General features: G+C 39.1%; 2 protein-coding genes across 2 annotated transcripts; one reads left to right on the top strand and one right to left on the bottom strand.

Annotated features, from left to right (window-relative positions):
* Window positions 1-1,433: 1,433 nt before the first annotated feature.
* tmem208 (transmembrane protein 208) lies at window positions 1,434-5,614 on the bottom strand. Its single transcript, XM_005799758.3, has 6 exons — window positions 5,400-5,614; window positions 3,742-3,837; window positions 2,541-2,600; window positions 2,311-2,447; window positions 2,145-2,229; window positions 1,434-2,058 (listed from the first exon to the last, which is right to left on the bottom strand). The coding sequence occupies exons 1-6, from the start codon at window positions 5,403-5,405 to the stop codon at window positions 1,921-1,923; spliced, it is 522 nt and encodes a 173-aa protein (XP_005799815.1). The 5' UTR covers window positions 5,406-5,614; the 3' UTR covers window positions 1,434-1,920.
* Window positions 5,615-7,728: 2,114 nt separating this feature from the next.
* Window positions 7,729-15,117, top strand: LOC102234866 (zinc transporter ZIP1-like). Its single transcript, XM_005799757.2, has 4 exons — window positions 7,729-8,007; window positions 10,344-10,474; window positions 10,748-11,056; window positions 13,583-15,117. Exons 1-4 carry the CDS (start codon window positions 7,893-7,895, stop codon window positions 13,934-13,936), a joined length of 909 nt encoding a protein of 302 aa, XP_005799814.1. The 5' UTR covers window positions 7,729-7,892; the 3' UTR covers window positions 13,937-15,117.
* Window positions 15,118-17,850: the final 2,733 nt, after the last annotated feature.

Raw genomic sequence — 17,850 nt, 5'->3', positions numbered from 1 at the left:
TTGCTTCAGTATCTCAGGATTTTCTTCATGCACCAACCCTTCCTTTAGCAAAATAACCACACGACATGATCCTGCCAACTTTTTGTCAAACCAAAGGATTTGTCCCCACTAGCAAAGTGGAACCTGGCTTGTTTTGGAGTACTTGCTTCTTCCTCTCTGAGTGGTCTTTCAGTCCTTGTTGGTAAAACCACCATCTTCTCATGATCTTGTTGCTTTGCTTCGATGTTGATTATCACAGTTCACACGATAGACATCTGGAAATTGTAATCCAGGATAAAACCCGACCGAAGGAGCTCCACAATCCTCTCTTCGACACCGTGGCTGGTTTGTTTTTATTTCTCCATGACGTCGCACAAAGAAGCAGTGCGTGTGAGGTGCGGCCCCATTTCAAATCAAATGTTGTCAATTAGCCATCAGAGTATATTTCATGGTCAGTGGTCACTGAGTCAGGCATGAACTCCACTGAATACCTTTATGTTCTATGGGGTCAAAGGTTACGCCATCTGGCCGAAGGCTCAACCTGGGCGGGCGGCTCGTTAACATGACAACGAACCCCAAGCACAGCAGCTAATCTGACGCAGGACGGCGTAAAGATTCGCCATTTAAACGTAAAGCAGACGGGAATCCTGCTGTGGGACATTCAGGGAACTTTGGAAAAATGAAAAGTTTGAAAACCTCAGCGACTCATTGTAAAGAAAAGTGGAGTAAAATCTCCTCCACAAGGATGCTGAGAACTGACGGAGTCTGGTTATGTGCAAAAAGTAGTTATTTTCTTCTGTTTGCACTTCATTTTTGCTTAACAGAGAACATGATTGTGGAACTTATTTGTGTACTTTTCCAGCTGCATTTATGGAACTTAAGGAACTTCAGAAAAAAACTAGAACTAAAAGAGGTGCGCTTTTGTTTTACCTTTTGTTATTGTACAATATATTTGAACTCTTCAAAGAGGAGATTATCATACAAAAGAGGGAAAATCTATTTTATTGAACCACATTGAGGTGGATGGTTGGGTGTGTTGCTCCTGCCTCAGGTTTGACCATAATCTCTTCAAAGAACTGGATGTACTGGTCACTGAAAAGCTTTTGTAGATTCGGTTTCTAAGCAACAAATTTATATGAAATAGGAAATGCGTATATGTACAAGAATAATAGTTCCTCTAGTTTATCTAAAAGAAAAAGTGTCCTTTATATGTACACACTGGAATGAAAACACTTTTTCTTGTTTTTAGGATTTAATAACTTTGCTTATGGGCTATTGTGTTTATTCATAAATATTGTCTGAAATATGTGAACTCGTGTTGGAGAACTCTTTGACTAAAAACAATTTTAACCTTTTTAGAGAAACATTAAAAAAAAAAAAAAGCCGCTGCAGTTTTACTTCATCTTTGCGTTTTGCCGGAAAGCAGCGTTTCTGTCATAAAAACCTCACAAACACACATGGACACCTTTTATTGCAAAGTTGTTCCCATTCTCTTATTAAGGCTTTAGAGTTTGATTTTGTGACAATACATAGATTGTTACAAAGGACTTTAAAAAAAAAAAAGAAAACTAAAATCAAAAACATGACATTACAAAAGTTTTTTTGTGTGGAACAAAAAAAATAAGATCAGCAGGGGGTGGTGGCATGAAAGCATTCTGCAAGAGCTAAACTCGTAAATCTTTTCATGAAGACAAATGCGATTTGGACGGAGGCATCATCTAAATAGGGAACATTTCATTTCATAATTTAGGGAGAAAATGTGATTACGGGAGAAAGCGGAAAGAAAACAAACACGGAAAACAAGATTCCACTGTATCAGATTTCAACTGGGTTTAACATAATAACAAAAATATGTCTTCCTGAATAACTTACGAGTTCCCCGCTTTCTGTATATTAGATTGTGTGTGTGTATAAAAATACTGCCCAGTCCGCTCCGCAGCATCAGAACCGCTTCGCCTGTCTGCGCTCTTGCCTTCTCTGCTTTTTCTCATTCACCTCCTCTGGTGCTGAGGGGTTTTCCGCCATAAACCAGGGGCCCAAAAAGTTCACCCAAAGCAGGTGAAGAGCCCGAGCAGGGGCCTGGAACGCACACAAAGATGTTATCAGGGAATAAAGCATCAGAAATGGTAAGAATTGTCTAGACATCTTCTGGAAAATGTTCTTACCAGCAACCAAAAGTACCAGAAATAAGCAGAGAGGGTGCTGAGTACTTGAACGATGGCAGTGAGCAAGATTACATCTTTTAGGTGCCTAAAACAAAAACAACAGCAGAAATGATCATCTCACAAACACCAACACTGTAATTTATCTACTATATTAAATCAAACTTACTCTGCCATTCCCTGCTCCATGTTTAGGTCTATTCCTCCATCCAGCAGACTCCCGTCCTCAGCAAACGCAGGCTTGGCCATGGCCGACATGGAGCGGTAGCTCCCAACGTACACGGCGAGCGCGAACAGCAGCAGCAGCTTCGGGAAGCGTGTGTGGGTGTGACAAGTTCAGGCCCACGAAATATGACAAGATGTGCTCTGACAGTTTAGGAGAAGCTTGAATTAACTCACCCAGGTCCAAAAGGTGGAGGAACTGTAGAAAACTAAAAAATTCACAGCGGCATATATTGCCTGCAAAGAAAATCTGATTAGTTGTGGGGAACTTGTCAAAAACTGAGCAATGTTTTTGTTCTCATTAAACATGTAGTGATAGTTTTCTATTGAAGACCTCTGATAGGGCAGAATGTGTGATCGTCGCCATGATTCGTAAATGAGTCATCCAATCAATGCGAGGAACTTCATATGTAACCATTCACTGTCCTCAAATAATTATTGTCAATTTCTGCTTCAAAGCCGACTTTTCCACTTACAGGTATTCAAAAGTAAGAAACCCAGTCACGTGATGAACTGGAAATTATCTTTTATTGTTTAGATTAGTGCAACAAGTGTTTTATATAATGGATAGAAAAAACTATTATCTTGTAGAAAACTGCAACAGACTTAACAGGAATCAACTTAATTATCAGAATTAAAACAGATTTTTTTTCTCTTTTATTTCTTTTTAGTATTTTTGTGATCTGGAAAAACCTTACATATCACATTGAACCTGAAGGTCCCCCAAACAGAGAGTTTTGAACCCATTTTTATCTAACCCAGGAAAATTGCTCCTTTAATTTAGGCACTGAGATAACAGCACCAGAGGATACCACGAATATTTTCTCATAGCAATCTTCTGGCTTAAACAGTTTTTTAATAAGATGCCAGAATGTGATCGGGGTCTTCTCTGGCTGTACGGAGCACACACTAACATCGAACTGCTTCTACCCTACCTGTTGCTGTGCACTGCCGCTCAGCAGGCAGAGAGAAGCCTTCTAGTTTCTACCCTTTTTTTCTCATTCGGAAATATTTCCTGGCGCAAAAAAAAAGAACACCAACAGAAAACTAAAGGAGCTTTAACCATCTCGTTTCTTCAAACGTGCAGTTTGACTAACATCAGCTAGTTTTTCATACTGTCACCTTCCCAATATAATGGCATAAGTCATTTTTGCCAAAACTGATTTATTTATTTTATTACCTAACTTATGTTTTGGCTTGTAAAAAAAAAAAAAGAGTATGAAAGGAGTCTTGAATCGATCTGAACTTTGATTGCGACACTAATAATCCACCTGTTTTTTTTTTGACAATTGCAAAACAAAGCCAAGTCTAAAAATGGCATCAATTAATAAAATCTTTTCCGAAGTAAGGCCAAAATGAATGTGTGCGTCCGTCTTACATTGGCTCCCAGGATGACTCTGGTGTAGAACTTGAGCGTCGCCTCGTTCTCCTCATAGATCTGCTTCTTTCCTTTTGTTCCAACTTTACCTTTGGGCTTCAGGAGAAAACACAGAGAGCTTGGTGAGCAATGAGCAGCAGCTCCCAATCTGAACAAAACAAAGTCAATCCATCTTAACAAACAACAAATGCAAAATAATCGCTTTAATCACAGACTTCCTGCTTTCTGAAGGAAACGCTGTTTTCTCCACCGATTTCTCTTTCAGCATTATTTGAACTGAAGCTTTTCAGAGTTGCATTTAATTTAAATACATTAAATTAATACTAATTTAAATGTATTTCCTTACATTTAAATTAGTGGTTGTCCATTAAATCATGTTCTAAAAAAACCTTTGAATTGTAAAAAAAAAGAAATCACATTATGTTCTTCATTTTACAGAATCAATTAACTCAATGACTGAATAGTAATGAACATTTATCAAAGCGGCCTGTCATCAGATTTTGAAAGTTTCCACCTAAATAACTCAGAGTTATTTTGTTGCTGCAAACATACAACTTAAAGGATTTCTTTTGGCACAGAGCCTCAGTGCACTCACAGCATGATCTACATTGTGTGTTTTATCCTACAGCACAAGAAGGTGATAGTGGTCATGAATGAACACTTTCCTGGACTTTTCAGATGCGTCTCTGCTCCAAACCAGCTGATTTAAATGTGTGAATAATCTTAACAGCCCAATGACACCTTCTGCAAACCAAAGTCTACAGTGTCTTACATGATTTCACATTTTGTCACTTTACAAACACAAACTTCAATTTATTTTTACTTAATTTTATGTGACAGACTAACAGAGAATGAAAATTATACAAGATCTTTCTTTCTTTTTTGCAAATAGAAATCTGAAAAGTGAGTGTGCCATGCATTTATATTGCAGTAACCTTCAGAGCTCTCCTGATCAGCAAAAAGACTGAAACCTGTGTGTAATCCTAATTGGCGCAGTAAGGCAGAGGTGTCAACCTCCAGTCCTCAAGGGTCGCTGTCCTGCAGTTTTTAGATGTGCCACAGGCACAAAACACTGGAACGAAATGGCTTAATTACCTCAAGTCCTCCAGAGCCTTGCTAATGACCTAATTATTATATTCAGGTGTGGTGCAGCAGAGGCACATCTAAAAGTTGCAGGACTGCGGCCCTTGAGGTCTGGAGTTTGACGCCTGTGCTCTAAGGGAACAAGTGGAGAGAGTATCAGGAGTAACAAGGAATAACATTTAAATTTGCATTTTTGATATCATAAAAAAACGGATAAAAAAACTGGTTCGTGTTTACATTTAGATGCCTTTTTAAAAGTCTAAATAGATCTTAAATGGGTTGTTTGTAAAAAAAAAAAAAAACAACCAAAAATTAAAATGATTTTTAAAAAAAACGTGGAAAGACTTGAATGGGCACCAAAAGCGAACTGTTTCCTGAGCCAGACACAGAACTTCCTGTTCTGGGCTGAACCTGAAAAAGAAACTAAAACGTTCTGTTATGACGTTTCCGTCGCCAGCGATGCTTTCGTTGTGTCAGAAGGACTAACTATAGTGACTACAGTGAGTTCATGCGGATATGATCCACGGTCCCAGCTTCAGTCACTGCTTTCAGATCAAACTGTCTGCGTCCCTCACCGCCATTCCCTCTGCTCGTCTCTGCTGAGGATCTCCTCCACCGCGTCGTCTCTGTCATGGACCTCGCTCCGGCCGCCGCTTCTCCTCGCTATTCTACCGGCATAAAATAGTCAAACCCTGAGGTTTCTGTCGAGTAAAATCCCTTAGAAACACATCAGCACTCAGGGCTTCGGAGAAGGAAACATTTCCGGCGCATGAATATGTCGTTGCAAGAGGCGAGTGCGGCTATGAGAACATGAAGTGATGCTGCCACCTGCTGATCGGAAGGTGTATTTGTCAGTGATGGAGGAGGGAGAGCAATTTATGTCTTTTGAACCGCTTTAACACTGTGCACTTCAAGGGGCTTTCACTTTTTTTTTTTTTCAAACAGAGTCTTTTTCTTAATTTCTGTTTTGGAGAGGTCAGTCAGATTAGGTGGAGAGTATCTGTGAGCATCAACTTTAAGATTCTCAGTTGGACTCTGGTCTGGACTTTTGGCCATTCTAACACGTGAAGGCGCTTTTATCTAAACTATTTAATTGTTCCTCTGGCTGTGTGTTTAGTGCCATTGTGCTGCTGGAAGGCGAACCTCTAAACTAGTTTCTTACAGCTTCTAACATGTTGCTCTGAAGAGGTTTCTGGCCTTAATAAAGAAAATGATCCACACAGCATGCTGCTGTCTCCACAGGGTTTCACAGTGGGGGTTGCGTTTCAGTTGATGTAGTTGTGTTAGTTTTCTACTCCACATAACTTTGAATGTATAGGTCAAACGTTCAGTTTAGGTTTATCTAAGCAGAACACATTCCTGTGTTTGCTGTGTCATGATTTACAGCCGACTGCTAAAAACACTAATAGGACTTCTTGGGGTGTGATTACTTTTGCTTTTGATTACCGGGAACTATTTTACTTCTGCACAGCATAATAGAGAATGCTTTTTGTTTATTGTTGTGAAAGATACCAAGTTTAGCCACAGATGGAAAATGTAGTTTGTTACTGTTTGGATTGTTTAATCTGTTGATACTGTATAACAGGTCTGCATTAATAATGCAGCAGAATGCAAGTTTATTTTAAACAATTTGAAGTGAAACCAGAACTTCTGAATCGCTAGTTACACAGAAATTTTTTTTCTGAGTCTGGACGTGTTTATATTTTACTTTAAAGAAATACAGTAATTTTCAGTATTGTTTCTCAAAGTTCTACTAAGAACTTCATTTTTTTTTTCTGGGACCTTTAATCAGTGTAATAGGCACAATCTGGTCCTATGTGATAAAGTAATGCACTACTTTGTAAAATCACAAATGAACTGATTAAATGCATTTCATAGAAAGATAACGAGAGGTGTTTGATCAAAAGCAGACCTGTAGAATCAATAAGCCATTTTAAACAGAACCTGACTGGAGACATGAAGTAGTTTGAATGATCTCAAAAGCAACACATTATGTCCCAATGAGTTACAAAGTCATTGACATCTATCATGTAACAAGACTGTTTCTCAGGCCTTGGGAATGAACCAAAGTGTTTTGGTTTATTCCAAATATTATCCACATGTAGACAAAAACATCAAACAGTCTCAGGAGTGGCCTTCCTACCAAAATCACTCCATAAGGAAGTCTGAGGAAAAGTTCCAACACCAAAAACACTTCTGACAAAAAAGATATGTATATTTTAAGTCCCATCTCATATATGCCTAAAACTTTTGAAAACATATTTTGTGCACTGAAAAGTCAAACGTGGAACTTTTGGAAGGTTTGCATCTTGTTATATCTGGTGTAAAATGAACAGCAACAAAAAGAAAAGAGTTCATAAGTGTAAAAAAATTAATTCATTGTAGCGAAATGTTCTGTTTGAATTCATATGTTTAGTATTTTTGAAATTTACTGTAACAAGTGATGCTGGTTTAGGCTTATAACTGGTCAGATTGTCTTACTAATTGTGGATTTTTATTTGTTTGTTTTGGGGAGGTTTTTTCATAATTTTTCAGCGTGTAAGCAATCCTAATACAATCTTATGTTTGCGGTAATCAATCAATCAATCAATCAAATTTTATTTGTATAGCACATTTCAGCAGCAAGGCATTTCAAAGTGCTTTACATCATTACAAACACAGAAACACAATGCAACATACTGTAGTAAGTCAAAAACAACTTACTGCAGAAGTCTGCATGTCACGACCCAGTTAACAGAAAACATTTTCAAGATTTAAATGTGTTAAAAAGTAACTGTGACCCTTAATACCGAATCAAAACAGCTTATCTACACCACGATAAAATCTCATCTAATCAAAGCCACATGACGGCTCATCTTTCTCGAAACCGCATGCATTGGTCGCCTTCGGCCACCGTACCAGCAGCAGGCTCAGTTTCTAAATAACAACACTACGGCTGTTTTGCTTCAGTGGGTCGCTCCTCATCGGACCGCGATGTTATCAGCCTGTTTTATGGCTTGATAGACACTCCGATGTTTGTACAGTTTCTGCCCCACTCCTGACTCCCACTGTGAAAGCTCGTCCTGACCATGGAGTATCTGCTGCAGGTGAAAATCGGAGCTTTGATCGGCTTGTTGCTCCTGACGCTTCTGTTTGGATTCATCCCCGCTAAAGTCAAATGGTTCAGAGACACAAACGGAACAGGTGTGTGCTCTGCATTTTTAATTTAATGTGCTGTTTTAACTGTTTATTTGTGTTTAGTGAGGAAAGCTTCATTTAAAATATATATCGGCGGCTTTAAGAAGACATTGCTCTCATATCTCAGCTAATCGCCGCTCCTGATGCCTTAAAAACACATTTTATTGTTATTAATTTACCCATTTTTTTCTACAACGCTAACGCCGATAGGCAAGACGGAGGGTAATGTTTATTTCCAGCATCTCAACTTTTTATTACTATTTAGAGGTATCGGCTGGAAAAGAGGTGAAGCTTAAATTTAAAAACAATTGAATGAAATTCCGTGGGGGGGTGGGGGGGAACCGCTCCACCTCTGATGAATCATTGCGCTCATCCTGGAACGCGATTCGTTTTGTGTCACATGTTTTGACTTCCGCCTCGTGTTGCAAAGGTAATCGGCCACTGATGAGTTTATTTCCTCTGACAAGGGGTGTGTTTGATTCAGAGATTAAAGAGCAGAATTAAGGCAATGATGAACAGAACGAGAATCGACCTTTGAACTTGCTCAATCAACAATGCACCTCTTCCTGGCGTTTTTCAGTGGTAACGATTTAATGAGTTTGGTATTGATTGTGGGGATTTAAAAAAAAAAAAAAAACTATCTCAGTCCTCCATCTTCCCTCTCAGCCCTGGTAGGAATCACCTGATGAGGATGAAGCCTGAAGCTCAGAACCTCCTCATCACATGATTACATTTTATTTGTTGCTAAAGACTCAAATCGAGCCAAAAGGATGGCGAACCTTCTCATATGGAAGTGAAAGTATCATTTCTCTCCATTACATCCGTGTGCGCTGGAACATCTGGGTGTGAGTCATCTGGACCTCTACTGTTGGCTATGATCACAAGATACTCAGAATTTCTTTAGGTACTTCCTGTTTGGGATTAAACATTAATTTTTTTTAAATTAATTTAACTGCCAGCTGTTGCATTTATTCACAAACACAAACTGTACACTGTACATCTGTGCAAAAATGATAGATCATGACAAATACTTTTAATCTTTTCCTGCCTTTTAACGTCAAATTTATCACGTACAATTCAGCCGAGCAGCAAACAAACCGGCTTGAGGAGAAAAGACTGAAAGAATCTGCTCTCTGCATCGGTGTTCACCTTGTCACACAAATATATATTTTTAATTTAGTTGCAGCATTTGCTTCATTTTATTTACTTACATATTTTTTGGGACAACCAACTCAAATCCTCATTCAGCCAGCTGCCCTTCTAGCACTGAAACAGATCAGTAGGCAAATTGGGGCCAAGTGCCTTGCCCTAGGGCACTTTGACAAGTTGTGGACGAAGCTGGAATTGAACTCACAACCTTCTGATTGCAAGACAACTGAGCCATAATGTTGGTTGGTTGAATCAAACATGAGTTCCTTGGCACAGGAAACACAGAGAGGGTGACATGGGGATGCATTCTACCAAGTGTGGTTTAAAAAAATAGACTAAAGGGCAATATTGGTACAAAATGAGTGTGTGTGTGATATCACTGCTGCTGTGCATTCACCGAATAAAGGCACAAACATACTTTCTTTGTTTTAGCTTAGTTAGAATCACCAGGATTATTTCTATTGAACTTTTGAATTTGAGGAAAGCTACAGTGATTTTTTTTAATCACTAATAAATGGGTCTCGCTACGTTTTCTGGCACTTAGCAAATAGGAATGTAGTTCTAACAAAGTTAAAACAAGAAAAGCTTAGTCTGATTAAATTTCAGACACTGAGGGAAAAAAGTGTGTGTGTGTGTGTGTGTTTTTATTCGGTGTATGTAAATATCTGGTTTCAACTCTACATTGCTACTTCTTTCAACCAGACTGTTTTATGTTGTTTGTTTCAACTCGATGTGTTTTTAACAAGGAACCATTGCACTGCTGTCTTCTCCAGGAGTTTCTCCCAAAATAAAAAAAAAATAATCAATTGGATGATTCTTTGTAAAAGAAAAAATTAAACCAAAAATTAAAACATAGGGATCAGTTTCAAAAACCAGCCATGGAGTCTTGTATATAGTAAGCCTGAATGCTGACTCGGCAAAGCAGCTTAAGGGTGTGAACATGTATGCACCCAGCTTATTGGAACTCTTTTTTTTTTTTTTTAAATACATATCAACACTTAATAACAACACAGAAAGGAAACGGTTTATTGTGTTCTTTTTTTTTTTTTTTTAATTTACACACCCAACCGCCATCTTTTAATAGTTGCACATGTGACATTATCTCATATCCGCTGTACGACAGGATACGCCCGCAGATTTCTGTTGTCCTGTTCAATCCTCAAGCTTACGAGACGTCTTCTTTGCATTCGCAGAAGCTCACCGGACCGTTCTGAGCCTAATCAGCTGCTTTGCCGGCGGTGTTTTCCTGGCAGCATGTTTGCTCGACATCGTCCCGGATTACCTGTCGGACATCAGCGCAGAGATGGATGCTCAGAAGTTGGAGGTGTGTCCCAATTAAACCAGGACCAGGAGTAACAATTATTTCAAATTTTTATGTATATTTACTGTTGCAATTTCAAATGCTAGATCCAAAACTTTACAAAACGAGTAAATATGTGTCTGTTTTATAAGGTGAGTGAACACTTTAGTAAGTGAAAGGTTTGAATAAATTAGGGTTTGTTTGTTTTTTTTGTCATTATTAACCAAGTTGTCACAAAAACAGTTTTGCCTGACTTCACCAGCCTGATCCTCTGACCTCTGCATCGATCTTCCACAGACCAGCTTCCCCCTGCCAGAGTTCATCATGGCTGCGGGTTTCTTCACGGTCCTCATCCTGGAGAAAATGGTCCTGAGCTTCCGTCAGTCGAGAGGAGCTCACCACGGCGAGAGGGCGCCGCTGCTGTCAGAGAACGGCCACAGCCACAGCGTGGCCGTGACGGCGCCCGACCTGGAGAACAGCGGCCACCACGTCCACGTCGACTTCCAGGCTCACTCCCCCTTTCGCTCCTTCATGCTTTTCCTCTCCCTCTCGCTCCATTCGGTTTTTGAGGGGCTTGCTATTGGCCTGCAGAGCACCGACTCTAAGGTGAGAAAACGGAGAGGGTTCTTCTTCTTCCTCTTAAGGTGTCATGTTGCTTTGTATTGCTTTCTGTTTACAGCATTACAGAGCTTTTACTTTTGTTGTTAGAAAAAAAAATGACAAAGCTTTTCCAGTCAAATTTGGAATCACACCTACAGAAAAGTGAGATATACTTAGTGGAAACTTTCAGTTTAAAGCTTGACAACGCACTGAATGGCAGTAGATCGCAGTGACATGACAAGACTGGAATTGCCTCAATGCTCAGGTTTTAGTTTGTGGATAACCAGAGCCGGCCCAAGGCAACACAAACTAACCCACTGCTCAGGGACCCCAGACCAGACTTTGATGGTTTCAGCATCAGTAAATTAAAAGATTTTAATATTTTAAAGAATTTGTAAAGTTTATTTTGTACACTTCACAAACTGAAGTTTTCTATTTGAGCTTCAGTTTGCCCATAATCACATCTCAGAAAATAACAACCAATTATCCTTGACTGCTTTAAGCTCCGCCCCCATCCCCAGATACCACCACATTTTTGCTGAAACACTGTTGGTGTTGATGTCCTGAACATGACGATGGGCCCCAAATCCAGTTCTCCTCACAGCCCTATGTAACCTTGGGCTGGCCCTGCTGACAAGCTACCAAACTGAAGCATTGTGTTCATTACTGATTTCCTCTATTAAACTGATCCATATCAGTGAATTAGTAATCCATAACTCCCTATACGTCTGAGCATAAGCAGGCAGTTCTTCACAATATGTGTTTTGTGTGCAGTGATGGTGCTATAATGATAGATTTGCCATATATTGTGCAGCCCTGTCTCTGGGGTATAACTATGACATGATGTTGTCCTCTATATTTTTTTTTTTTTTACTCGCTCTTCAAAATAGGAAAAGCCAAAATTGAGAACATGCCGCTGAAGGGAAGCAATAAGCGGGAAAGTTAACACAAGCAAGCTCACCTTAACTTGCCCAAATCTCCACTCAGAACAATAGTTCCTGCCGACATATTTTGTCAAGAGAACGCTTGAGTTAGTGGCATTGCAGAATCTTTTAAGGTACATGGAGATTTTGAAGAAAACATGGTGGGCTCTACCGCAAGTTTGAAATTAGGTCTTCATCACGTCTTAAATCATAAACTGGTTTACAGCATATGACTAAATCATCAGATAAATTGCTCACCTCCTCTGATGGCCAGTGTCTTTAGGCCTGATTCTTATGTAGTGTGTGAGCTGAAGAGAAAACCTGTGGAAAGAGCCAAGGACTCTGGACCATCTAGAGAGATAACGTTAGGAGGAATGGTCAAAGATCCCTTTTTCTGTATGCTCAGCCCTTGTGAAACGTTAAAGGAGAAGACAAAATATTGCTTTTTTGGTCAAAGGAGGTTTGTACAGAGCATCGACAGCAATGGGTCGGTCAATAATTGTGCCAATAATTGGTTGAAAGCTGAACACAGAAGTTTTCTTCTCACTGAAAATAAGTTAAAGGTTAGATTTATTTGGAATTTTTTAGTGTGAGTTTATGCTGCTGCAATAAAAGATTTTTTTTTTTTTATTACCTGTCTGCAGTGTGCATTTAGTTGCATAAATGAACAAAGCATCATGTGTGGAGCAGCTTGATAAACAGTGTTGGGTAGTTTTCCATCTCTTGCTTGTTGCTATGTTTTCCTATCACACTATTCCAGTTGTGCTGGTCTGGATAAATATGTGCAGATAAAAATTTCAGACCTCGTTGTTCACTTTACAGTTGAAATCAAATATTCTGAATAAAAATACATAAACACATTTGTGTTAAATCAGACCAAACTTTTGTTGTTCTAACTTAGTTATAGTTACTAAAATTGTTTCTGTTTGCTAGTTCCAGAAAATATGCTGGACATTTTTTAGATTTTCTTTTTGTGTAACTTTCCTCAAATTCAGAAGCGGACATGCATTTGGTCAGTATCGGGGATAGCTGTTTTTTAACCTGTGTGACTTGGCTCTTTACGTATTTGTGCTTGTTTTGTTCCCTTCTTTAAATTCTTGCATAATCAAACTCGCACTAGGGGTCATGCATCTCTTCACCAGTTGTTTTGTGGAAGCTAAAAGTCTTTGAACGACTGGACTACCCCTGTGCTGTGAAAACAAAAGACTCTGTTCTCAAACATCCAGAAGATTCTACAAGTTGTCGGTAAAATTTAGGCATTTGAGTCTGGAAAATGTGTCGCTTTCCATGAGTTTTTGTCACAACTCTGTTCTCGATACATCTGCGTGTTTCTTTCCCCCCTCTTCTCCAATATCGCCTGTAGGTGTTAGCCATCATCATTCTCGCAATTTGCACATATTTACCCGAGGTGCTGAGAAGTGCAGAGGGCTCTGTATTTGCAACTTAGCTGTAATGCAAAACACCTTATGCAAAACTATTTGGATGCCTGGAATGTGCCAAAGTGCCTTCCAGGGTTTCCACCACATTACAAGAATCCCTAACAGTTTTGCTTAAGCTCACCACTGATGCAAAGGTACAGAAATGACCAGAACTTTTCTTGGTTTTGCAGGTGATGGAGATCTGCATCGCCATTCTGGTCCACAAGAGCATCATAGTGTTCAGCCTGTCCGTGAAGCTGGTGCAGAGCGCCGTTCAGCCGATTTGGATCGCCGCGTACATCGGCGTGTTCGCCCTGATGTCACCCCTGGGCATCGGCATCGGCATCAGCGTGATGGAGGCGCAGCTGGCGGCCAGCGCTCTGATCCAGGCCATCCTGGAGGGGCTCGCCGCAGGGACCTTCATCTACATCACCTTCATGGAAATCTTGCCGCACGAGCTCAACTCGGCCGGGAACCAGGTGCTCAAGGTGTTCTTCATCCTGCTGGGCTTCACCATCATGGCCGCCCTGACGTTCCTAGGCTGAGCCGAGCTTCTGCGCTTCGTGCCTCTGACTCTCGCTTTCCACAAGCCCGTTGGTCACTTTATCTCAGAGACTCTCTGCATTTTTAAACAACTATTGCCGCAATATTGTTACACTGAACTCTGGACATTTTAAAGATGTAACAACTTTCACAACATGCTCGTAATGCGATAAATGTACTGTTGAATGTTTATGGTGAAGGAGATCAGATGATGTTTATATGTCGTTTTAAGATGATTTTACCTACAGAGAAACCACTTGCACGCCTGCGATAAAGAGAACACAAGTCGGTTTATTGCTTTTTTCTTCTATTTTTTTTTAAGGCTTCAGACCTGCATCAAATTGACTCTTTTGCAGTGTTAAACAGCTGGAAACAAAGGACAGCGTTTGAAGTCAGGGATGTCATGAATCAAGCGTCTCAGTGATTCTCCATACAGTATGTGAAATGTTTACGTTTTCTCTCCAAGTCAAAGAGGAAGTTTGACGGCTCCCAGTTTGAACTGCACTGTTTGTTGTTATGTTGTTGGGTTTTTTTAAGTTGCACTCCTTGTTTCTCCTTGGGTCACTCTCCGCCTTAAAAATGTCCTCTAAATGCAAGCCTTTTATGACTTTTACCAAACCTTAGTATCGTTTTTGCACCGACTGTTTTTCTTAATAATTCCATGATTCTAAAATTCACACAGAAAAACCTGCTTAAAAAGTGAGAGTTTCCATTTTTTGCAAGACTAGACGAGCTTTAAATATTTGCAGATCACGATGTGAAGCCTTAATGTTGAGCAATACTTGTTTACTGACCGAGAAGTAAAAGCCTCTAGCGACAATCTGTCACCATATTCCCTATTTTAGTTAGTCATGTTTCTGATTGTTTCCTCATTGTGGTGAATATGCACACGACAGAAATCTGTCTGCAGAAATGTTGATGCCACCTAAACCTGCAGACTGTTATTTTTATTTTTATTTTTTTTTTACTTATTATATTTCAAATAAATGGCGTCCACAGTTTTCACTCCTGCTTTTTGTTGACCAATTATCAGTTTGACTCTTCTTTTGCTTTGTAGTGTGAAAACCTGTTAAAAACAAAGACTGTGTATGACTGCCTGTTTAACTGAGATTGTGCCTTATCGTTGTTCATCTTTTAAAGGATTTATAACCCTGATCAAAGTAAAGAGATTATGACACTAAAAGTGGTACAAAGTGTATTTTTTTCATACTTTAGTTGTTATATTTCACTAATATTAATATAGTTTTGATTTTGTTTGGACGTCTTCGATGAAAATGCAGCTTGATTTACCTGCATTTTTCTTTTCTCAAGGTTTGAATGGACCGGTTTGGTCAACTAAATGATTACTGCGGCCACCAGGTGGGGCTGTTGCTTGTCTGACTAAATTTCTTTCCTTTTAAGAAAAATGCATCACATATACCCGACTGAATTATGTCAGTTATGTTATTTTAAGTGGTTTGCATATTCAGCTTCTAATAAGTATTTTGACCTCTTATGTTTTTAAAGCAGTTCGCAAACATTCAACAATATAAACGACACATACAGTAAAAAAAAAAAATCAGACCTTTTTGGACTTATGGGGCCAATTTTTTTGTTGTTCTTTTGACCACAAATAGGAGCTCATTTTTTTTATTGGTTTATCAACACAAAAGCTCTTAAAGATAACAATCTTGATAAAGTGTAAACTCCACACTTATCCACACTGGTTAATTTTGTGTCTGGTGAACCATTTCTGTGTTTATTGAAACTTATGTTCTGGACCTGCTGGAAGACATTGAACAACTAGTTGTTTTTTTTTAGGGGTTCATAATGCCATGGACTCCAAAACGGTTGCATGACAGAGAAATACAGTTCCAGTTAAAGACCCATTGGTGTTATGTAGAGTTGTTTTGCACATTTATGTTTGGGACAGTAGGAAATAATTGAGATAACAATAGTTATGGAGACATATAGACCATTCAATGTCAATTTCATGTGCTACACAATGTATATATATATATATATATATATATATATATATATATATATATATATATAGCACATTTCAAAATGCTTCTCAAGGTAGATGCCACTTTTTGCTCAGTGAGTTTTGGAGATTTAATTTACCTCCCTTTTCATCCTTAACAGTTTGATCAAAATAAACATGGGTTTATTGCATCCACACAGGTCTGTGTGTGAGTCTTCAGATGATGTACTGTATAACATCCAGAAGATTCATCATTCCAGGACCAGAGCTGTATCCCAGATGGGGAAGACGTGTCTGATGTGGCGTTTGGAGACCTTGTTAACCCCTGCTCTCTGCTGAGAGGTAATAGGAGGTCATCCATAAACATCCACTAATGAGGAATGCTTGTAGGGGGACAAAAGCACAGTAAATGTGCCAGTTTGACAAGACAGAGTCCTCAGTGTGTAGAGCTGGACGATGGAGCGCTCAGCTGTGGTGGGGGATAGGCGCTTCATTTGTTTGTCCCGCTCATTAACCTCGTCTCAGCGACAGGACTTGATTGTATTCTCACATATTGCTCTCAGAGCTGAAACACGTTGCTTCCTGCTAGTGTTGACATGTTGTGCCACATGTTGCTGTGGCAATCTTTACTATGTTACTGTACATTATGTTGTGAGAAGAGACAAAAAAAAACATCAACGGAGACTGATGAAACTAATTTTAATGGGACACATTTCTTCATTTTATAAATGTCAGTCTTTGCTCTGACATGAATAACACCAGTTTTAAAGTCCCTCCACTGGCTCCCTGTAGCTCAAAGAATAGACTTTAAAATATTGTTGTTAGTTTATAAATCACTGAACGGCTTAGCACCACAATACATCAAAGATCTGCTGTTGTTGTATCAACCCTCCAGGCCTCCCAGGTCTTCCGGTTCTGGTCGGCTCTGCATCCCCAGAACCAGAACCAAACAAGGAGAAGCAGCTTTCAGCATCTATGCACCACAAATTTGGAACAAACTTCCAGAAAACTGTAAAACAGCTGAAACACTGACTTCCTTTAAATCTCGACTAAAAACCCACCTGTTTAGGATTGTATTTGAAATGTAATCAATTACAAATTTATTGATGGAACTTGACTTAATGTCACGTTTTGATTGTTGATTCTATGTTGCTTTGTGTTGCTGTGTTTGATATGATGTGAAGCACTTTGAAATGCCTTGCTGCTGAAATGTGCTATACAAATAAAATTTGATTTGATTTGATTTGATGAAAACTGGGAATTAAATCTCCAAAGAATCCATCTTTACTAATGAAGAGATGCAATTTCACTGCAGGTTTAACTCTGTTCTACCTTTAATTAGGCTAAAAGCAGATTATCATTTAACAGTCTGTTTAAAATACGGTGATTTTAGCGGGTCTTGATTAATTTCAGTCAATATACGCCTGTTCCGTAGTGCAGAACATGTTGCACTACGGAAGCCCTAAAAGGCAAAGGGAACATGTTTTTGAAAACCCATGTTGTTCAGAGTCTGACCAAATGTTGTTTTTCTCTTGACTTTAAAAGTCATGTGCAAATAGGGTTTTTTTTCTCCCTATGGAGCAGCTTTTTGTTCTTGTAGGGGAGAATACAAAAATCAATTGCAATGTGCAAAATTTGAACAATTGTGTTTGTCTATGAAGTATTTCTGACTATAAAAAGACTTTGAAAACAACCAACAGCACAGAAAAGAGTAAACTGAAAGACTGAGTCAGGGGATGAAGTGCGAGGACACCTAGTGGGCAAAACAAAAGTAGCAAGACAAATATAGAAGCTAAGTTTTTATTTTCTGGTTGGATGACTTTAGATAAAACACAAGGATATCATTAAAATTTACTGTAATATAGGTAAAGGTTTGACCAAACTCAATGAAAAATATTTCCCAAGTCAAATTTGACTTGGTAGCATGAAGATTACAAGAGTCAGTGAAAG

This window comes from Xiphophorus maculatus, chromosome 4, assembly GCF_002775205.1.
Source record: "Xiphophorus maculatus strain JP 163 A chromosome 4, X_maculatus-5.0-male, whole genome shotgun sequence".
In the NCBI taxonomy this organism is placed as follows: domain Eukaryota; kingdom Metazoa; phylum Chordata; class Actinopteri; order Cyprinodontiformes; family Poeciliidae; genus Xiphophorus; species Xiphophorus maculatus.
This window is presented reverse-complemented; position numbering and strand designations above follow the sequence as displayed.

What these genes read in the sequence shown, in the direction of transcription:
- tmem208 (XM_005799758.3), bottom strand. An exon ending in CCTCCACCTTTTGGACCTGG is followed by an intron (nt 2,448 to 2,540) that starts GTGAGTTAATTC and finishes CGCTTCCCGAAG; the next exon opens with CTGCTGCTGCTGTTCGCGCT. An exon ending in TCTGGTACTTTTGGTTGCTG is followed by an intron (nt 2,059 to 2,144) that starts GTAAGAACATTT and finishes TGTGCGTTCCAG; the next exon opens with GCCCCTGCTCGGGCTCTTCA.
- LOC102234866 (XM_005799757.2), top strand. Translation starts at nt 7,893, where the DNA reads ATGGAGTATCTGCTGCAGGTGAAAATCGGAGCTTTGATCGGCTTGTTG. An exon ending in TGGATGCTCAGAAGTTGGAG is followed by an intron (nt 10,475 to 10,747) that starts GTGTGTCCCAAT and finishes GATCTTCCACAG; the next exon opens with ACCAGCTTCCCCCTGCCAGA. An exon ending in TGCAGAGCACCGACTCTAAG is followed by an intron (nt 11,057 to 13,582) that starts GTGAGAAAACGG and finishes TTGGTTTTGCAG; the next exon opens with GTGATGGAGATCTGCATCGC.